This window comes from Loxodonta africana, chromosome 2 (assembly GCF_030014295.1).
Source record: "Loxodonta africana isolate mLoxAfr1 chromosome 2, mLoxAfr1.hap2, whole genome shotgun sequence".
NCBI classification, from domain to species: domain Eukaryota; kingdom Metazoa; phylum Chordata; class Mammalia; order Proboscidea; family Elephantidae; genus Loxodonta; species Loxodonta africana.
In genome coordinates, this window is record NC_087343.1 from 76,825,995 (window position 1) to 76,842,601 (window position 16,607).

The following is a 16,607-nucleotide window of genomic DNA, read 5'->3' on the forward strand; positions in this document are numbered from 1 at the left end:
CATAAATGAATCTCAAAATAATTATGCTGAGTGAAAGAAGCTAGATAAGAAAGGCTATACTATATTATTCCATTTATATAACATTCTAAAAAATGTGAACTAGTTTATAGTGACAGAAGGCAGATTAGTGGTTGCCTTAGGATCTGTGGAATGGGTTACAGAGATGCCTGGGGAAACTTTTGAGGTGATGGCTATATATGTTATTTGTGGCAATAGATTCACAGATGTAAATGTCAAAATTCATCAAATTATACAATTTAAATATGTGAAGTTTATTGTATGTTAGTTATACCTCAGCAAAGAGGTAAAAAAAAAATTAGCACTGCAACAATTTTGATTTCAATAACTGGAAGGACGGAGTTGTCATTAACTGAGACAGGGAGGACTTGCAGCTATAAGTGCTATATATAAACAAAGGTGCTATAGTTAGAAATAAAACTAAGGTTTTATTGGGATCACAGAGGATGAAAACATGACTCAGTCTGATGATTGTGGGGACAGTGGAAGAATTTGGATGTAGGAGGAGATTATACCTCAGTGCTAAGATTCTGTGATTGGAGAAACTAGACAAAAATTTGGAAAATTTCACAGTGACTAAAATTCCCGTTGAAAGCATATTCCTTTGATTTAAGAGTGTGGTTCCTAAATCTGCCTCATCACTGGTCCTCAAGCCTTGGGTACATGTGGGTACATGTGGAGATATTTTTCTTTTATTTCTTTCTTTCTTTCTTTTTAATGTTCCGTCTGGGCCCTACCCTCAGACATTCTGATTTCATAGATCAGGGGTGGGTCCTTGGCACTACTAGTTTTTAAAGCTGTCTAGCTGATTCTAGTGTGCAGCCATTGTTGAGAACCTGTAGCACTTACACCCTCTGGGTGCTTGTCAGAAATACAGACTCTCAAACTCTACCCCAGACCCACTGACTCAGAATCTCTATTTTAGTAAGATCCCCAGGTGATTTGTATGTACAGTAAAATTGGAGAAGCACTGTCTAGACTTGCTCAACATCTGGCAGTTGGGCTAGGGGTCTCCTAGGATTGTAGTTCTCAAAGTATGATTCCAGGACCTTTAGCATCATCTGGGTATTTGCAGATATGTGGGCCCTACCCTAGACTTTTGGAGTAGGACACTCTGCGGGGGTGGGGCCTAGAAATCTGTGTTTTAACAAGCCCTCCAGGTGATTTTCATGCTTGGGGGAGCTCTACTTTGTCACCTGGGGTCACTAAGAGTCCAAACGGACTTGATGACAGTGGGTTTGGTTTTTTTGCAGTAGGAAATTCTGATGATCAATTGGGGTTTGGAACCACCGGATTGAGGGAATTATTTCTACAATTTTTTTTTTATTAAAATACATACTCCTGCAGTGAAGTGTCATTGATTTCTGCAACTTACTTTCATATGGTTTAGCAAGAGAAAAATGAAAATGTATGTGGAGAGAGAAAGCAAATGTGGCAGAATATCAACATTTGATGTACCTGGGTGAAGAGTATAGGGATATTCATTGTATTGTTCTTCTGACTTTTCTGTAGGTATAAAATAATTCAAAGTACAAAGTTGGGGGAAAAATATCCCTGAGGAGGATGATAATAAAGTCCATCAACTTTTAATTACTTGGTGTGAATTGGCATAGTTCTTGTAAGCAGGGACATAGAGCAAGCTTTGATATAGGGTTGGGAAGAAAAGGTAAGACTGGAACTCAGATTTGGTTTGCTGGAGGACAGCTCAAGTCCAGTAAGGTGCTGGGGAAGTGTGAGGGTACAAGCAAGAGAAGAATGCCGTAATAAGTAAGGATGGCATGGAAAGGAAGGTATAGCGTGGAGATCATTACAGATAAATTTTATCTAGTTTGTAGTTGGCCAGGCCTAAATTTGCTTCTACTTTTGTAGTAGTAGAAAGACCAAAACAAATGCTGTATTCATCACTGTGCACAAGGCAAGATGATGATGTGTATGTGTAATAAGTAATCAAATTCTTTTGAAACACTTTCAAGAATTAAAAGTTTCTTTTTAATAAGTCATTGTCATCATTGTGACCATCGTTGTAATCATCAGTGTTTTAAATTTTTTGCATAGGTATTTTCCATAGTGTTCTAGGGTAAAAACATCACAAAGCAAAAAGAAAGTTTTATTCAGCATATGTTCAAAGTGGCAAAAGTAGGAAATGGACAAGCATGTTGCCAGAGCCATGTCTGCCTGAGTCCAAGGAAATACTACAGAATAGAAAAGAGTGGGAAAAGGGACAAGCATGCTGTCAGAGTCATGTCTGCCTGAGTCCAAGGGATATTATTACAGAGTAAGCAGAAGTGGGAAAATGGACAAGTATGTTGCCACAGCCACATCTGCCCGAGCGCAAGGAATGTTGTAGAATCATCAATATATATTAACATTATAAATGGGCAAAACCATTGAAAGCTTCACATTTTCACAGATTGGCTAAAAACTGTTAAGTCACTGTGATTCTACATTTTGAATCGCCCTTCTTAACAATCATTGGTACAGGTTTCAGCCTAGAGGGTCTTCACTGGTCCAACAAATCTTGCTAATCACTAAATGCTAACAGAAGAAGATAAGAGTAGAAAGTAGATGGGTCTTTTGTGCTGTGTTTTATGATTTGATTTTGTGAAAGTTTCCCTAAAAGACCATTTCTAAAATTGTCCTAGCTGTTATCTTTATACCTCAGGACCCAGTTAATATGTCCTTGTGATTCCAGCTCCAGCTGGGGCACATTTTAGGACGGGGAATAATGGCTTCAATATTATCTCCTAAATCAATAGCAAATTTATATCTATAGCATCTTGGCTTCAAGTTTGGGATTTTTTAATAATATCATTCATCTGTCCACTCAGAAAGATATCACACTCTTGGTTTTTAGTTAGCAACTTCAATTAATTAGATAATTAACAGGAATAGCAACCATCTAAATACACATGGTTTCTTACAGGTTATAAACCCCCTTTTATTTAATCATTTAACTAACATTTATTGAGCTGCCTGTGTACCAAGCACTGTGTCATATCATAGAGACACATCACTGAATAGAATAGACTTTTTAATACCTCCCCTCTTGGAGCTTATAGTCTAGGAATAGAGTAAGGGGGATACAGATAATACATGAGTAAATTATTAGTGTTTTAGAATGTATTATGAGCTATGGGGGGAAAGTTTGGAATTTCTGAGGGAGAAGAGGTTGTATAGCATTAAATAAATATTTACTTACCTCGTTTAATATTTACAACAACGCTGTCAGGTAGGTATTATTGTTATCACCCCCCTTTTATAAATAATACAACCAGCGTTTAAAAATAGGAAGTAATTAGTCCAAGGCACCTAACAACAACAGCAGCAATCAACAAGCAAGTGGTAAAACGGGAACTTGAGCTCAAATCTCCTTATCCTTTGCATATCCCCACAAGTGAAGCTTGATGCTCTTGTTCATGTTTAGCTTGCCTGGTTCATAATCCTGGGCACCCAGGAATGTGGCTATGACTGCATTCCACTTGCCCACTACAAGTTTAAAAATGCTGTCACTGACTCCTGTTGTTAGGAGTCATCTTCCCTTTCCATACACACCCACCTATCTTCACTATCATTTTCTTATTATTAGGTTTTGGGTGTGTGTTTGAGTGTTTGTGTACTTAACCTTGGCTCTAATTAGAATCAAGTGCTCTTTGGTTTTAGGTGTGAATATGCAGAAATATGTTAGATTTGTATAGCCCAGCTCTTTGAGTTTTGAGGCCAGTTTTTAATTAGACAAAATTGTAGACTTGCCGTGTTGGTGGCCTGAGAGTTAGGATTTACTCCAAAGCAATTTGAACTATTATTTAAATATTTCATGTATTTTTTATACTGAACCTTATTCCACAAAACATTTGCAATGATTAAAGGTTACATATGTCTGTTCCCCCCCCTCCCCGACCGGTATCATTTCTTAAAAGTTTTGATACAGATTAGGTTTGGATAAATCCATTAGGTTGCTGGTTTGGTAGTAATAATTTATTCCTAGCTGATGATTAAAGCATCATATTTAAGAATTTCTTTGAACTGTACAAGAGTTATTTTTTCTTAATCTCAAAGCTATTTTTAGTTATACAAAAAAACTGTATTAACATATTTCCATTAAAAAACAATGCAATATACAAAACTCTGAATGAAAAGGTATATGTCAAATTTCACCACTCTATCAATACCACCCAAAATGTTTTAGGCAGTGATTAAAACTAGCAATAGGTAGTAGTTTGCTACATAGTATTTTTGACTAAGTAGTTATTTTAAAAAATCTATTCTTTTACTGAGTTCCATTACATATTTAAGAATTTTTAAGAGTCATATTTAAGTCGTTGGTTTGCATTGGTTGGTTGACCTCTTGAAGTTGCTCTTCTGCCTTTAATTGAACTCGTGGTGGTTATTTTTAGATGATGTGTAAAAGAGCATCAAGAGACAGAGCCAAAATGGCCTTACTTGCTTTTATATAAATTGCCCTTATAACCCAGTAAAAAATCTAACTCTAAGAGCAGTTATTTATTTTGACAACAGAATTAATTGAGGTTAAAATGGTTGAAATTCCAGTTGTAGGGAACTATTCATTAGGACTGTCAAAAAAAAAAAAGCCTGTCTCATGATTAACCAGCAGAACGATGGACAGTAGACTGCATTTGGGGGAGATGCCGAATAAACTTTCTGCTTGTGACACAGTTCAGAAGTGACATGTTACGGTGGGGTCAGGATGTGCGTTCATATCCAGCTGAGCTGTCAGCTGGCTCTGAGCCAGGCACGCAAAGCCTTGCCATGTGAAGTAGCATGTGGAGCATATGCCATTTGAAAAATAAAACCTTTTCCATGCATGATTTAATATATTTTTTAAAGGGCATATTTAGTTTTATTATACCAGAAACTTTAGTGTTTCTGTCTTTAATAGAAAAGCTTACATATGGATGGTACTAAATTTGAAATTTTTAACATAATTTATGGTTTGAAAGGATTTGGCGTTTTATGCTTCAAAAATATTTTTTGTTTCAAAGAGTTTATTTTCATTGGACATTTCCTATTTCAAATGGATTGTAAGAGGATGTTAAGAAAAGAAAAAAGAGAAAAGCAAATCAAGAAATGTCTAATATAGGCAAAGGTTTTGTGAGAAAAAATAATAGAATTCTGTTTGAAGGAATTGATTTTTATAGAGTTAAGCAATGCCTGTATTATTTTCATGTATGTGAAATCATCCAAAGGTCTTAAAAGAGCATTAATTTTTCTATATTTACCATATTGAAGCAAGGAGACTTTACTAAAACGATGTTGTAAAAAGTCCTCTCAGATATTGTATTTTTAATATTTGTAAACAATCCCATTTGCACCAAAATCTATTGTATGAAAATTTCACCAACTGTTGTGTGATGAATTTAAAAACAGTTCGTTTTAGATCTTGGTGGTGGTTTGCCACCATGTGGCACAGGTATTTCTTTTTTGTCTTTGTGTTTCTTTTCCCTCTCTGGAATAAGCCCATAGCCTGAGTATTAGAGATTTCGTAAATTGTTACTGGGCACAGTTTATGTGCTGTGGGAGAATTTCTGACTTAACACATTTGTCGTTGCCTTTTTTGGTAAACTCTTCTTCAGATTTATTTGACAGGTTGTCTTTTCTCAAGCTTTATTAGTAAGTGGGAAAGTTAATAATACATAATAAGCTGTTGACAGTTTTCTTCATAAGTTTTAGACCAAGTAAAGTTGCTGGTTATCAGGTGCACATATCTTTTTTTTAATATTTTTTATTGTGCTTTAAGTGAAAGTTTGCAAATCAAGTCAGTCTCTCACACAAAAACCCATATATGCCTTGCTACACACTCCCAATTACTCTCCCCCTAATGAGACAGCAGCCTGCTCTCTCCCTCCACTCTCTCTTTTCGTGTCCTTTTCGCCAGCTTCTAACCCCCTCCACCCTCTCATCTCCCCTCCTGTCAGGAGATGCCTACATAGTCTCAAGTGTCCACCTGATCCAAGAAGCTCACTCCTCACCAGCATCCCTCTCCAACCCATTGTCCAGTCCAATCCATGTCTGAAGAGTTGGCTTTGGGAATGGTTCCTGTCCTGGGCCAACAGAAGGTCTGGGGGCCATGACCACCGGGGTCCTTCTAGTCTCAGTCAGACCATTAAGTCTGGTCTTTTTACAAAAATTTGGGGTCTGCATCCCACTGGTCTCCTGCTCCCTCAGGGGTTCTCTGTTGTGCTCCCTGTCAGGGCAGTCATCGGTTGTAGCCAGGCACCATCTAGTTCTTCTGGTCTCAGGATGATGTAGTTGCTGGTTCATGTGGCCCTTTCTGTGTCCTGGGCTCGTAATCGCCTTCCAGGTGCACATATCTTAAGCTGTTTACATTTATTGATGGTCAGTCTGTCCTCACCTCATTGTAAATTTTGTTAAACTATGCCTGTAAGAGATTCTAAGAGTAAGCTCAGTAACTTTTAGTTTCATGATTTCTCAGCTTCCAGATTTGCAGAGTGGACTTGAATAAAGTTCTTACATTTTTAATTGGGCCATTTTCTGACTCTTTAAGGCTGTTTTTGGAAGTGGTAGGTATATTTTTATTTTCTTAGTCATGTGATATATATAGAATACCCAGGTGAGGAAGATACTGATAATTAATTGACTAGGGTCTATTTAATCAACTCACTTTTATGCCTACATTGGTTATTTGGCTTGTCACTAAATGTTAATTTATTCTATTTGAATAGAAACATATCTTAGGAAGGGGAGGGAGGAGCATTTAGCTAATATTTTTAAATGCTCCTACTTGTAGAAGAATCCTTCTTGTTAATTAATGGTTTTTTTTTTTTCATGAAGGAGTGATCAGTAAGAACTCCGATCATGCATTTGTTCATAATTATAGTTAAGTCTGACATCTCAGAAGAACCAGCAAGGAAATCCTCTTTTTCACTCTTTTCTTCAAGTTTTATTTTAAAATTTTTTGATGTAGTAGGTTTTACCAGTTACCACTAATACATTAAAAATTATTTCATAAAAATGATGGACTTTGGTAAATTTATGTATATTATAAAACAGGGCTAACATGATAGTTTAATGGGAGATAAGTTTTTATTTGGTCTGGTATTTAGCTTTTGGGATATTTTAATAGGAGGAGAGTTTTTTTTTTTAGTGCTTTAAGTGAAAGTTTACAGTTCGTTTCTCATACAAAAATTTTTATACACATTGTTATGATGTGACCCTAGTTGCTCTCCCTATTATGTGACAGCACACTCTTCCTTTCCACCCCGGATTTCCCGTGTCCATTCAACCAGCTCCTGTCCCTTTTTGCCTTCTTATCTCACCTCCAGACAGGAGCTGCCCATTTAGCCTCATGTATCTACTTGAGCTAAGAAGCACTCTCTTCATGAGTATCATTTTATGTCTTCTAGTCCAGTCTAATCTTTGTCTGAAGATTTGGCTTCGGAAATAGTATCAGTTCTGGGCTAACAGAGAGTCCGGGGGCCATGTTTTCTGGGGTCCGTCCAGTCTCAGTCAGACCATTAAGTCTGGTCTTTTTACTAGAATTTGAGTTCTGCACCCTCCTTTTCTCCTGCTCCATCAGGGACTCTCTGTTGTATCCCTTGTCAGGGTGGTCATTGGTGGTAACTGGGCACCATCTAATTCTTCTGGTCTCAGGCTGATGGAGTCTCTGGTTTATGTGGCCCTTTTGGTCTCTTGGGCTAATATTTTCCTTATGCCTTGGGTGTTCTTCATTCTCCTTTGCTCCAGGTAGGTTGTGACAGATTGATGCATCTTAAATGGCCACTTACTAGCTTTTAAGACCCCTGACGCTGCTCACCAAATTGGGATGCAGAACATTTTCTTAATAAACTTTGTTATGCCAGTTGAATAGGAGAGTAATTTGTGGTTAAGAGCTTGGCTGCTAACCAAAAGGTTGGTAGTTTGAATCCACCAGCTGTTCCTTGGAAACCCTATGGGGCTGTTCTACTCTGTCCTGTAGGGTTGCCATGAGTCGGAATTGACTTGATGGTAATGGATTTGGGTTTTTTTTTTTTTTTTAACTATCTAAATAAGTTGGTATTTCACATATGTGAAATATACCATGATTTATGACAGCAGTCCTGACAAGACGATTTTAATTGTTTTCTAACTGATTCCATTTCTTCTTCTTTTTTCTCTAATCTGTCCCACATACCAGTGCTGAATTAATTTTCCTTTAAAACCATTTTGCAGGTATATGTGTGTATAACTTTCTCACATGAAAACTCTTGTCATTGCCTGCAAAGTATACTTCAAATTCCTTGGCCTGCCCTTCAGAGCCTTACTGTATGAGAAGGCATGGATGTTACAGTTAGAGAGATCGATCTGGGTCGTAATCCCAGCACCGCCACTTAGTTCATATGTAATTAATTCATTTCCTTGTTCAGCAAATATTTATTGAAGGCCTTCATTTGCCAGGCATTATTCTAGGTATTGGGGATACAGTGGTTAACAAGACAAACAAGGTCCCAAGCTCACATTCTAGTAGTGTAGCAAATACTTGATCCCCCTCCCCTTTCCATGGGCACAGCCAAGGATCCAGCAATTGCCTCTTATGCTAGTTTTGTCTCATCAAGTTTACTGCAGGCTTCTTGAAAGCAGAAACTATGTATTAGATCTCTGTGTCTCCAGTTCTGTGGTTTCACATATAAAGGGTTTTTGGTAAAATTTGACAATAAGAAATAATAATTTCTTAAATTATTACTGATATTTAAAAAAAATTACTTTTTTTGGTGAAAATATAAATTTATTTCTGGTATTTTAATCAAGACTGTCAGATAACACTGGAAAATATTTCACAGAAAGTAAAAAGATGTAATGGGATCTGATTTGATATTTGCTTTTGACCAACTATTTGGTTTCTACTAGAAGTTGTTAATTTGTTTTTTTCCAGGCCTTATTGAATTTGAAGAATGTGACCCTGCTAGTGCAGTTGAAGGTAAGTTGACTAGTTGTAATGTGTTGGTGCACATGGCAACTGGCTAATATCATCTTAGTTGAACAAATAAAGAGGGGGTGCTATTTAATTCATTGGTGTCAGTCTGTGGGGTGATGTAAAAATCTGAATGTAATTTTAAGGCCTAATATTTGCTTAATAAATACATGATAGGTTTGCCCAAAGGAATATTAGTATATTAGAATATATATTTTAAAAAACTAAATATAATACGTATTTGTTTTCAAATACACATTGAAATTGCTTTCCCCATTGTCATCCATCTTTCAGCCTTCTAATATCGTACATATGAAACTCGTCACTACACATTAATGTATACTGTTTATTCTACAATGAGTAATGTTTTAGTAATTAATGAGTTTATGTATTAATGATGGTATTACCAGAGTTTAAAATGGGTGATGATTTGATTTGGAGGAAGGGTCCACAGCCAGCCTGACTTCTGTTTAAATAGGTAGTTTTTTATAATATGAAACCCAAGAGATACCTGCTATTTTTGTTCATATTTTATATATCTCACTTTGTGAGCTAGTATAAGTAATTTGGAAGCAATCTCCTATTATTATTTTTTTTTTTTCTAAGCCACATGTAAAAATTTTGAGAAATCATTTGCTATAGTGTGTAGGTTGATTATTGAAACGTTCAGGAGCCCTGGGGTCTAGGTTTCTTGCAGTCACTAGCTATTTGAGAGCAGTAGTTTTTTAAAGTTTCTGCACTTGATATTTCTTTGTTGTAAGATGAGCATAATAAATAATACCTACTCTGAGAATAAAAATATATTCTATTTTTAAAAATATCGTAACATGCTGTGTACAATCATATGGCTCAGGAAGGCAGCTTTGCGTGCTAGCAAGTACATTATTATAAAACCTTGAAAAAAAAACAAAAACCCAAACCCGTTGTAATCAAGTTAATTCTGACTCAGAGCGACCGTAAGGACAAAGTAGAACTGCCTCATAGGGTTTTCAAGGAGCGCCTGGTGGGTTCGAACTGCCAACCTTTTGGTAAGCAGCCGTAGCTCTTAACAACTATGCCACCAGGGACACCTGAATTCTTATCTTAGTTGTGTTACTTACTAGTTGTATTGCTGTTGTTGTTACCTGCCTCGAGTTGGCCCCTCACTCATGGCAAAGCCATGCACAATGGGACGAAATGCTGACTGGTCCTGTGCCATCCCCACTGTCACTTGTGGATTGGACCGTTGTGATCCATAGTGTTTTCATTAGCTGATTTTTGAAGGTACCGTGTTTTAGCCAAATAATGTGAGCCTTCTATTTTTTTTTTTTGCCAACTGTTCTCTCCCCCACGAGGTATTTTGGTAAGCACACTATGCTAATTTTTTTTTTTTCACAGCAACATGTAAAAAAAAAAATTGGCATAGCGGCACTTATGAAAATACCCTGAGGAGGGGAGAGAGCGGTTGGCAAACATACATAGAAAGCACAAGTTATTTGTGTAAAATGTGGTGGACCACCAGGCTTTTCTTCCTAATCCATTTTAGTCTAGAAGTGCTGCTGAAACCTGCTCAGCATCAAAGCAACATGCAAGCCTTCACTGACAGACAGGTTGTGGCTGTGCATGAGGTGCGTTGGCTAGTGAGTAACAGAAGAAAAAAAATCCTTGCGTTTCCTCACCTGTACAATGAGGGGGTCAGCCTAGGTGTGACCTAAGATCTCTTACTGATCTGCTTAAAATAATAAGCAGCTAAGTTTAAAGTGCTGACTTCCATCAACAATAACATGACTGAACTTTACAAAGTCATGCAATAAGAGCATGAAGAACTGCCATATTAGGAAAAACAGATGATATTTACTCCCAGCTGCGGTGACCCATTTACAACATCGTTTACATTATACATTATAGATAACACATAGACACAAGACTGCTGTGTTACGTACTAACTAGATCTGGCTGGTCATCTTTTTATTGGAAACAACACACCTATGTACTGTGACCTAGTAGACAGGGAACATGATTTGACCTGCGTTTGTAACAATCTGATACAATGAAGGAAACCCTGGTGGCATAGTGGTTAAGTGCTATGGCTGCTAACCAAAGGGTCAGCAGTTCGAACCCACCAGGCGCTCCTTGGAAACTCTGTGGGGCAGTTCTACTCTGTCCTATAGGGTAATATAATGAATAACATACTTTCTTTGAAGATTTAAGATATCTGCATATGCGTATTTTGCCTGAGGTGACTTAGGGAAGATTTAGGAGAAGGACAGAGAATTTCAGTGATCAAGTGAATGTTCTCTTAACTTTTGATGAGTAATAGATTATGTTAGACTCAAAAGTCTAAACAGACTATGACTGTAGTTTAAATATTGTAGTTTTAGTAGTTGATACTTTTGTTTCCTTTCATCCAAGTTTAGCTTCGATGGTTATGAGCAAATTACCTGTCAAAATACAAGATACAGTCAATAAGTTTGATATAGTCATCAGGAACCATTGATGGTTTTATAACAATATGTACTTTTTTAAAGGTATAAAACCAAGGAAAAGAAAGACTTTTGCTTTGCCAGGAATAATTAAAAAGGAAAAAGATGCAGAATCTGTGTAAGTATATTAAATACTATCAAAATCATTTTGATTGTTATAAATCATTAAAAATAAGATAATTGTTTTGAATTTGGGAAGCAAAAATTCTTTCAGAAATAACCCAAAGTTCATATATCTAAGATGTGAAGAAATGTAAACCTTCCTAAATAAAAACATTTGTCAGTTTCTCTGCTTTTATTCAAAATATTATCTTATTTTAAAAGTTAAAACATAATAGGTGAAAGCTTTAGTGTCTTGAAATAGAAAATTTTTTAGATACCCTTTTTTAAATAAAATGATAAATGCATATTTAAAAAAGGTAAAGAAAAGTACAGAAAAAATAAAAAATTTTCAGATCTTAATGCCTAAGAAAAAACCAGTGGTCAACAATTTGGTGAAAATTCTTCTAAACAACTCTAAGCATATGGACACACAGTGATGTATGTATACATAAATGAAAATGTGGGAGAAAAAAAGCCCTAACATGTTTTGCTTTTTTTAGTGGGTCATTTTTAGGTAGAATATTTGATCTGTTTGTAAATCAGATTTACCTTTTTAAAAAATAAGAAATTAGGGTACAAAGAATATATAACTAAAAAAAAAAACTAGCACATAAGAAATTGAACTAGTGTTAGCTAAGCAAAGTTTTCAATGTTGGCTATATATTAAGACTAAAATAAAGTAAAATTAAAATAAATATGTTTATGCCCAGGCCCCACTTCAGAACAGTTAAATCAGATTCCCTGTAAGGCCCCAGCATAGTTTTGTTTTTTTTAAGTAGCCCATGTGATTCCTGATACGCACCCAGGGTTGAGAATCATTGAACTATGGTTAATCAGAGACAAACTAGAATCAAAGGAATCTTTCTTTCCATAATTACTCAACCCATTTAGACTGAAGAGACACTAATAAAAACTTCTGAGTGATTTGTTGACTCAGTAAAATTGGGTAGAAATTGATTTTAAATCCCCACTTCTCTAGCATAATTAGCGGAACTGTCATGAGATTTAATATTTTAACGGGCCTTCATATTTCCAACTTGAGAAAACAGTTTTTGCTTTGGGTATTCTTGCTTCTTGTTTCAGAGTTGGCTCTGACTAATGGTGACCCCATGTACAATATTATGAAACATTTCCCGATTCTGCAGTATCTTCACATCAGTGGTATGCTCCAGTCCATGGTTGTGACCACTGTGTATTACTTTGAGCACCTTCCAACCTAGGGAGCTCATCTTCCAGCAGTAAATTAGACAGTATTCTGTTGTGATCCATAGGGTTTTCATTGACTAATTTTCAGAAGTAGATTTCCAGGCATTTCTTCCTAGCATGTCTTAGTCTGAAAGATCTGCTGAAAGCTGTCTACCGTGGGTGATCCTGCTGGTATTTGAAATACTGGTGGCATAGCTTCCAGTATCATAGCAACACAGTAAGACAAACTGTAAGATGAAAGTGACAGATGAATTGGGTCTCACCTCTTACCTAGTTATATTTCTATCATTTGACTTTCCCCAGAGTCTAAATGTATGTGTGTTCCTCCTCCAAGGTGGTATTTGGTTAACAAATTAAGACCAAAATGATTTATATCTATAGATAACATCTCTTCTGCAAAAGTTTTTCTTGAACTTTTAAAAAGGAAGCACTTTTCTGTGGGGATGGAACCTGATCTTGTGCTCTCTCTTTTTTTTTTTTAACAGTATATTTTACTTGACCCAATATATACAAAATATTATAGGCTTGTGATCTGTGCGATCTACTTCTGGAAATCAGTTTAAAAAACCCTATTGTTCACAACAGTTCGATCCCATTGTGCATAGGGTCGCCATGAGTTGGGGGCCAAGTAGGGGGCCAACTCAAGGGCAGCTCACAACAGTGACAATTATCATTTCAATGCGCAATCAGCATGCGCCAGCTATGCTGGACGCTGACCACCTGGTCAGGCTCAGGAAAGGTGGGAAGGTAGGCCAAGAGGGCTGCTTTCTTTTTGTTACTTAAAAAAATTTATTGTGGAAAAATATATATAACATATAATTTGCCATTTTGACCATTTTAAGTGCACAATTCAGTGGCATTAATTACGTTCCCCAAATTTTGCTACCATTGTCACTGTCTATTCCCAAAATTTTATCATCACCCCAAACAAACTCTGTACCCATTAAACAGTAACTGCTCTTTCCCTCTCCCTCCAGCCCCTGGTAACCTCTAATCGACTTTGTCTTAATGCATTTGCCTATTCTAGATATTTCATATAAGTGAGATTATAAAATATTTGTCCTTTTATGTGTGGTTTATTTCATTCTGCATAATGTTTTCAAGGCTCATCCGTGTTGCAGCATGTGTCAGAACTTTATTCCTTTTTATGGCTGACTAGTGTCCCATTGTATGTATATACCACATTTTGTTTATCCATTCATCAGTTAATGGACGCTTGGGTTGTTTACACCTTCTCGCTATTGTAAATAATGCTGCTATGAATATGAACATTGGTGTGCAAGTATCTGAGTTCATATTCTCAGTTCTTTTGGGTATATGACTAGAAGTGGAATTGCTGGGTCGTATGGTAGTTCTGTGTCATGTGTTAATTCTGTATTTAACTTTTTTGAAGAACCACCAAACTGTTTCCTGCAGCAGCCACACCATTTTACAATCCCGCCAACAATGGATGAGGGTTCCAATTTCTTCACATCCTCACCAACACTTGAAGTTTTCTGTTTTTTTGTTACTAGCCTCCAAGTAGGAGTGAGGTGTTATCTCGTCTTTTTGATGTGCATTTCCCTAATGACTTCAGCATCTTTTCATGTGCTATTGGTCATTTGTGTATCGCCTTTCCTCCACTGTCTTACTCTGGTGGCTTTCATATTGCTGTGATGCTGGAAACTATGCCACTGGTACTTGAAATATCAGCTGGGTCAGTCATAGTCCTAATCTTTTTTATAACATTGGCGATACATATTGAAGTCTAAACAATTGATTTGTGAGTTAAGTTTTTTAGTTTTAGTTAATATCCTAGTGACTACTTAAAGAGTGACAGCCTTAAATTAAAACATTTTTATAATGTATGGCCTACAAACAGTTCATTCAGGGACCTTATCTTTATTACGTGCATTTAAACCAGTTTTTAATGATCAGTAATTGCCCAATATGATCATTAAGCCACGTGGATATTAGACTATTTTTAGCAATGAGAAAACTAGGGCAGAAGCAGTGCTTAAACCAGTGGACCATCATCGCCTTCTTTCAGTACTTCTTGGCAGAAAAATGTTAGAATTTAGCTCTGCTTGAAATGCCAGAGGCTTTTGGGATGCCTCTTCTCTGACAGCCAGGAGGCTTTTGCCAGAGTTGTAGAGGAGGGGTCCTGCTCAGAGCTACTCTTGCTGGGGCTTCACCTGCAGGTCTCCTATAGCTCTCTGAGAAGGCAGACAAAGGAGTGCTTTACCACAAAGACTGGAGAGTTCTGGCTTACAGCTAGAAAATAAGCTGTTTGGAACTTTAACATTTAATTTTATAGTTAAACTGTATCTTTAAAAACAACAAGAAAATAGAAATGTTCTAATATTTTAATTGATTTGATTCTATAGAGGATTTGAATTTATTATCATACTGCCTTTTATGGAACATTTCCTCAGAGTATGCATATGCTTTCGATACAGTATTTTTCATTTACCAACAATAAGGAAGCTATATTTCAAAATTTGTGATTTTAAGTGGGTATCATGACACATGGGGTTTGCACATTTACCCTATCTGTTTGGTGGTGCTTCAGTTTGTGTTGAGAGCAGTGTAGTCATCCCCTTCCTCTTTAATTTTTTCAGGGTTTTAGATCTTACCTTCCTTTAGCAAGGCAATTGGTAGATTTTTTCTGGCCTGTGCTTAGTCTCTGGGTAGGTAGAGATATTACCTGTTTAGACTCCTCTGTATACTGATTTAAGGTTTTGTTTTTTTTTTTTAGTGGCACAATGGTTAAGTGCTCGGATACTAACGAAAAGGTTGGCAGTTCAAACCCACCAGCCAGTCTGCTGCAGAAAGATTACAGTCTAGGGAAACCCTGTGGGGCAATTCTACTCTGTCATATGGGGTTGCTGTGAGTCAGATCGACTCAGTGGCACATAACAACAATGTATACTAATTTAGTGCTTTTCGTTGTTCATTTAGCTCTTAAGGTACTGACTGCCTACATGTTTTCAGTCCATTGTTAAAGTGGCAGATTCTGATACATACATTAATTATATCAAGCCAAAAATATGTAACTGATCCAAATGTCTTTTAAATCTGCACTCTCAGTTTTGCTTGCAAATTTGTTTTGGAGTATATACATAGAAATTCTTCTAACCTTATTCCTCATATCCCCAATATTCTTTATTTTACATATATATGTCTTTTTGGTTAATTGAAGTTGGTCATCTTTATGTTTTAGTTTTCCGTTTAAAATAATTTTCGCTACTGGGGTTTTTTTCAATATTTAGTTTCAGTTAAATGATAAATACCAGTTCTCAATACATACTACATTAGACTAGAAAGTTATTCCAACTTGAAGTTTAATTAATTACTCTTTTAATATTTTTGGAGAAGATTGGTTTTAACTTGTATATATGTTAGGTTATAGGAAGTTCTTTAAACAACACTGAATTAAAAAAAAAAATTAGAAGTGTTATTTACCAATAAATAAATGTATCCACTTATGTTACATCTGAGACTTCCTGACACTAAATATAAAAAAAAACCAAACCCGTTGCTGTTGAGTCAATTCTGACTCAAAGCGACCCTATAGGACAGAGTAGAACTGCCCCTTAGAGTTTCCAAGGAGTGCCTGTTGGGTTTGAACTGCTGGCCTTTTGGTTAGCAGCTGTAGCACTTAACCAGTACACCACCAGGGTTTCTGATACTTAATATAGACTTTTTGAAAGCCAGGTTTTTTTTTTTCCTTTGAGGGAATTAAAAAAAAATTTTTTTTCTTTTTTTTTTTTTTTTACTTTCTGTACTTTAAGAATTAAAAACCAACAGAAACTCTGGACTGAAACTTTCTTGATATAAAGCTTAAATATATTCATGGAAAAGAAGCACACCAACTCCTCACTTATCCACAATCTTGCATCTAATGTTTCACA

General features: G+C 36.3%; 1 protein-coding gene across 2 annotated transcripts in view; it reads left to right on the forward strand.

Moving 5' to 3' along the window:
* The window catches only part of FCHO2 (FCH and mu domain containing endocytic adaptor 2), a 149,104-nt gene that overhangs the window by 75,638 nt on the left and 56,859 nt on the right, over nucleotides 1-16,607 (forward strand). For both annotated transcript variants that reach the window (XM_064272994.1, XM_010588207.3), the window contains exons 9-10: nucleotides 8,906-8,950; nucleotides 11,452-11,524. In XM_064272994.1, coding sequence (XP_064129064.1) covers nucleotides 8,906-8,950; nucleotides 11,452-11,524 — 118 coding nt within the window. The remainder of the gene's footprint in view (nucleotides 1-8,905; nucleotides 8,951-11,451; nucleotides 11,525-16,607) is intronic.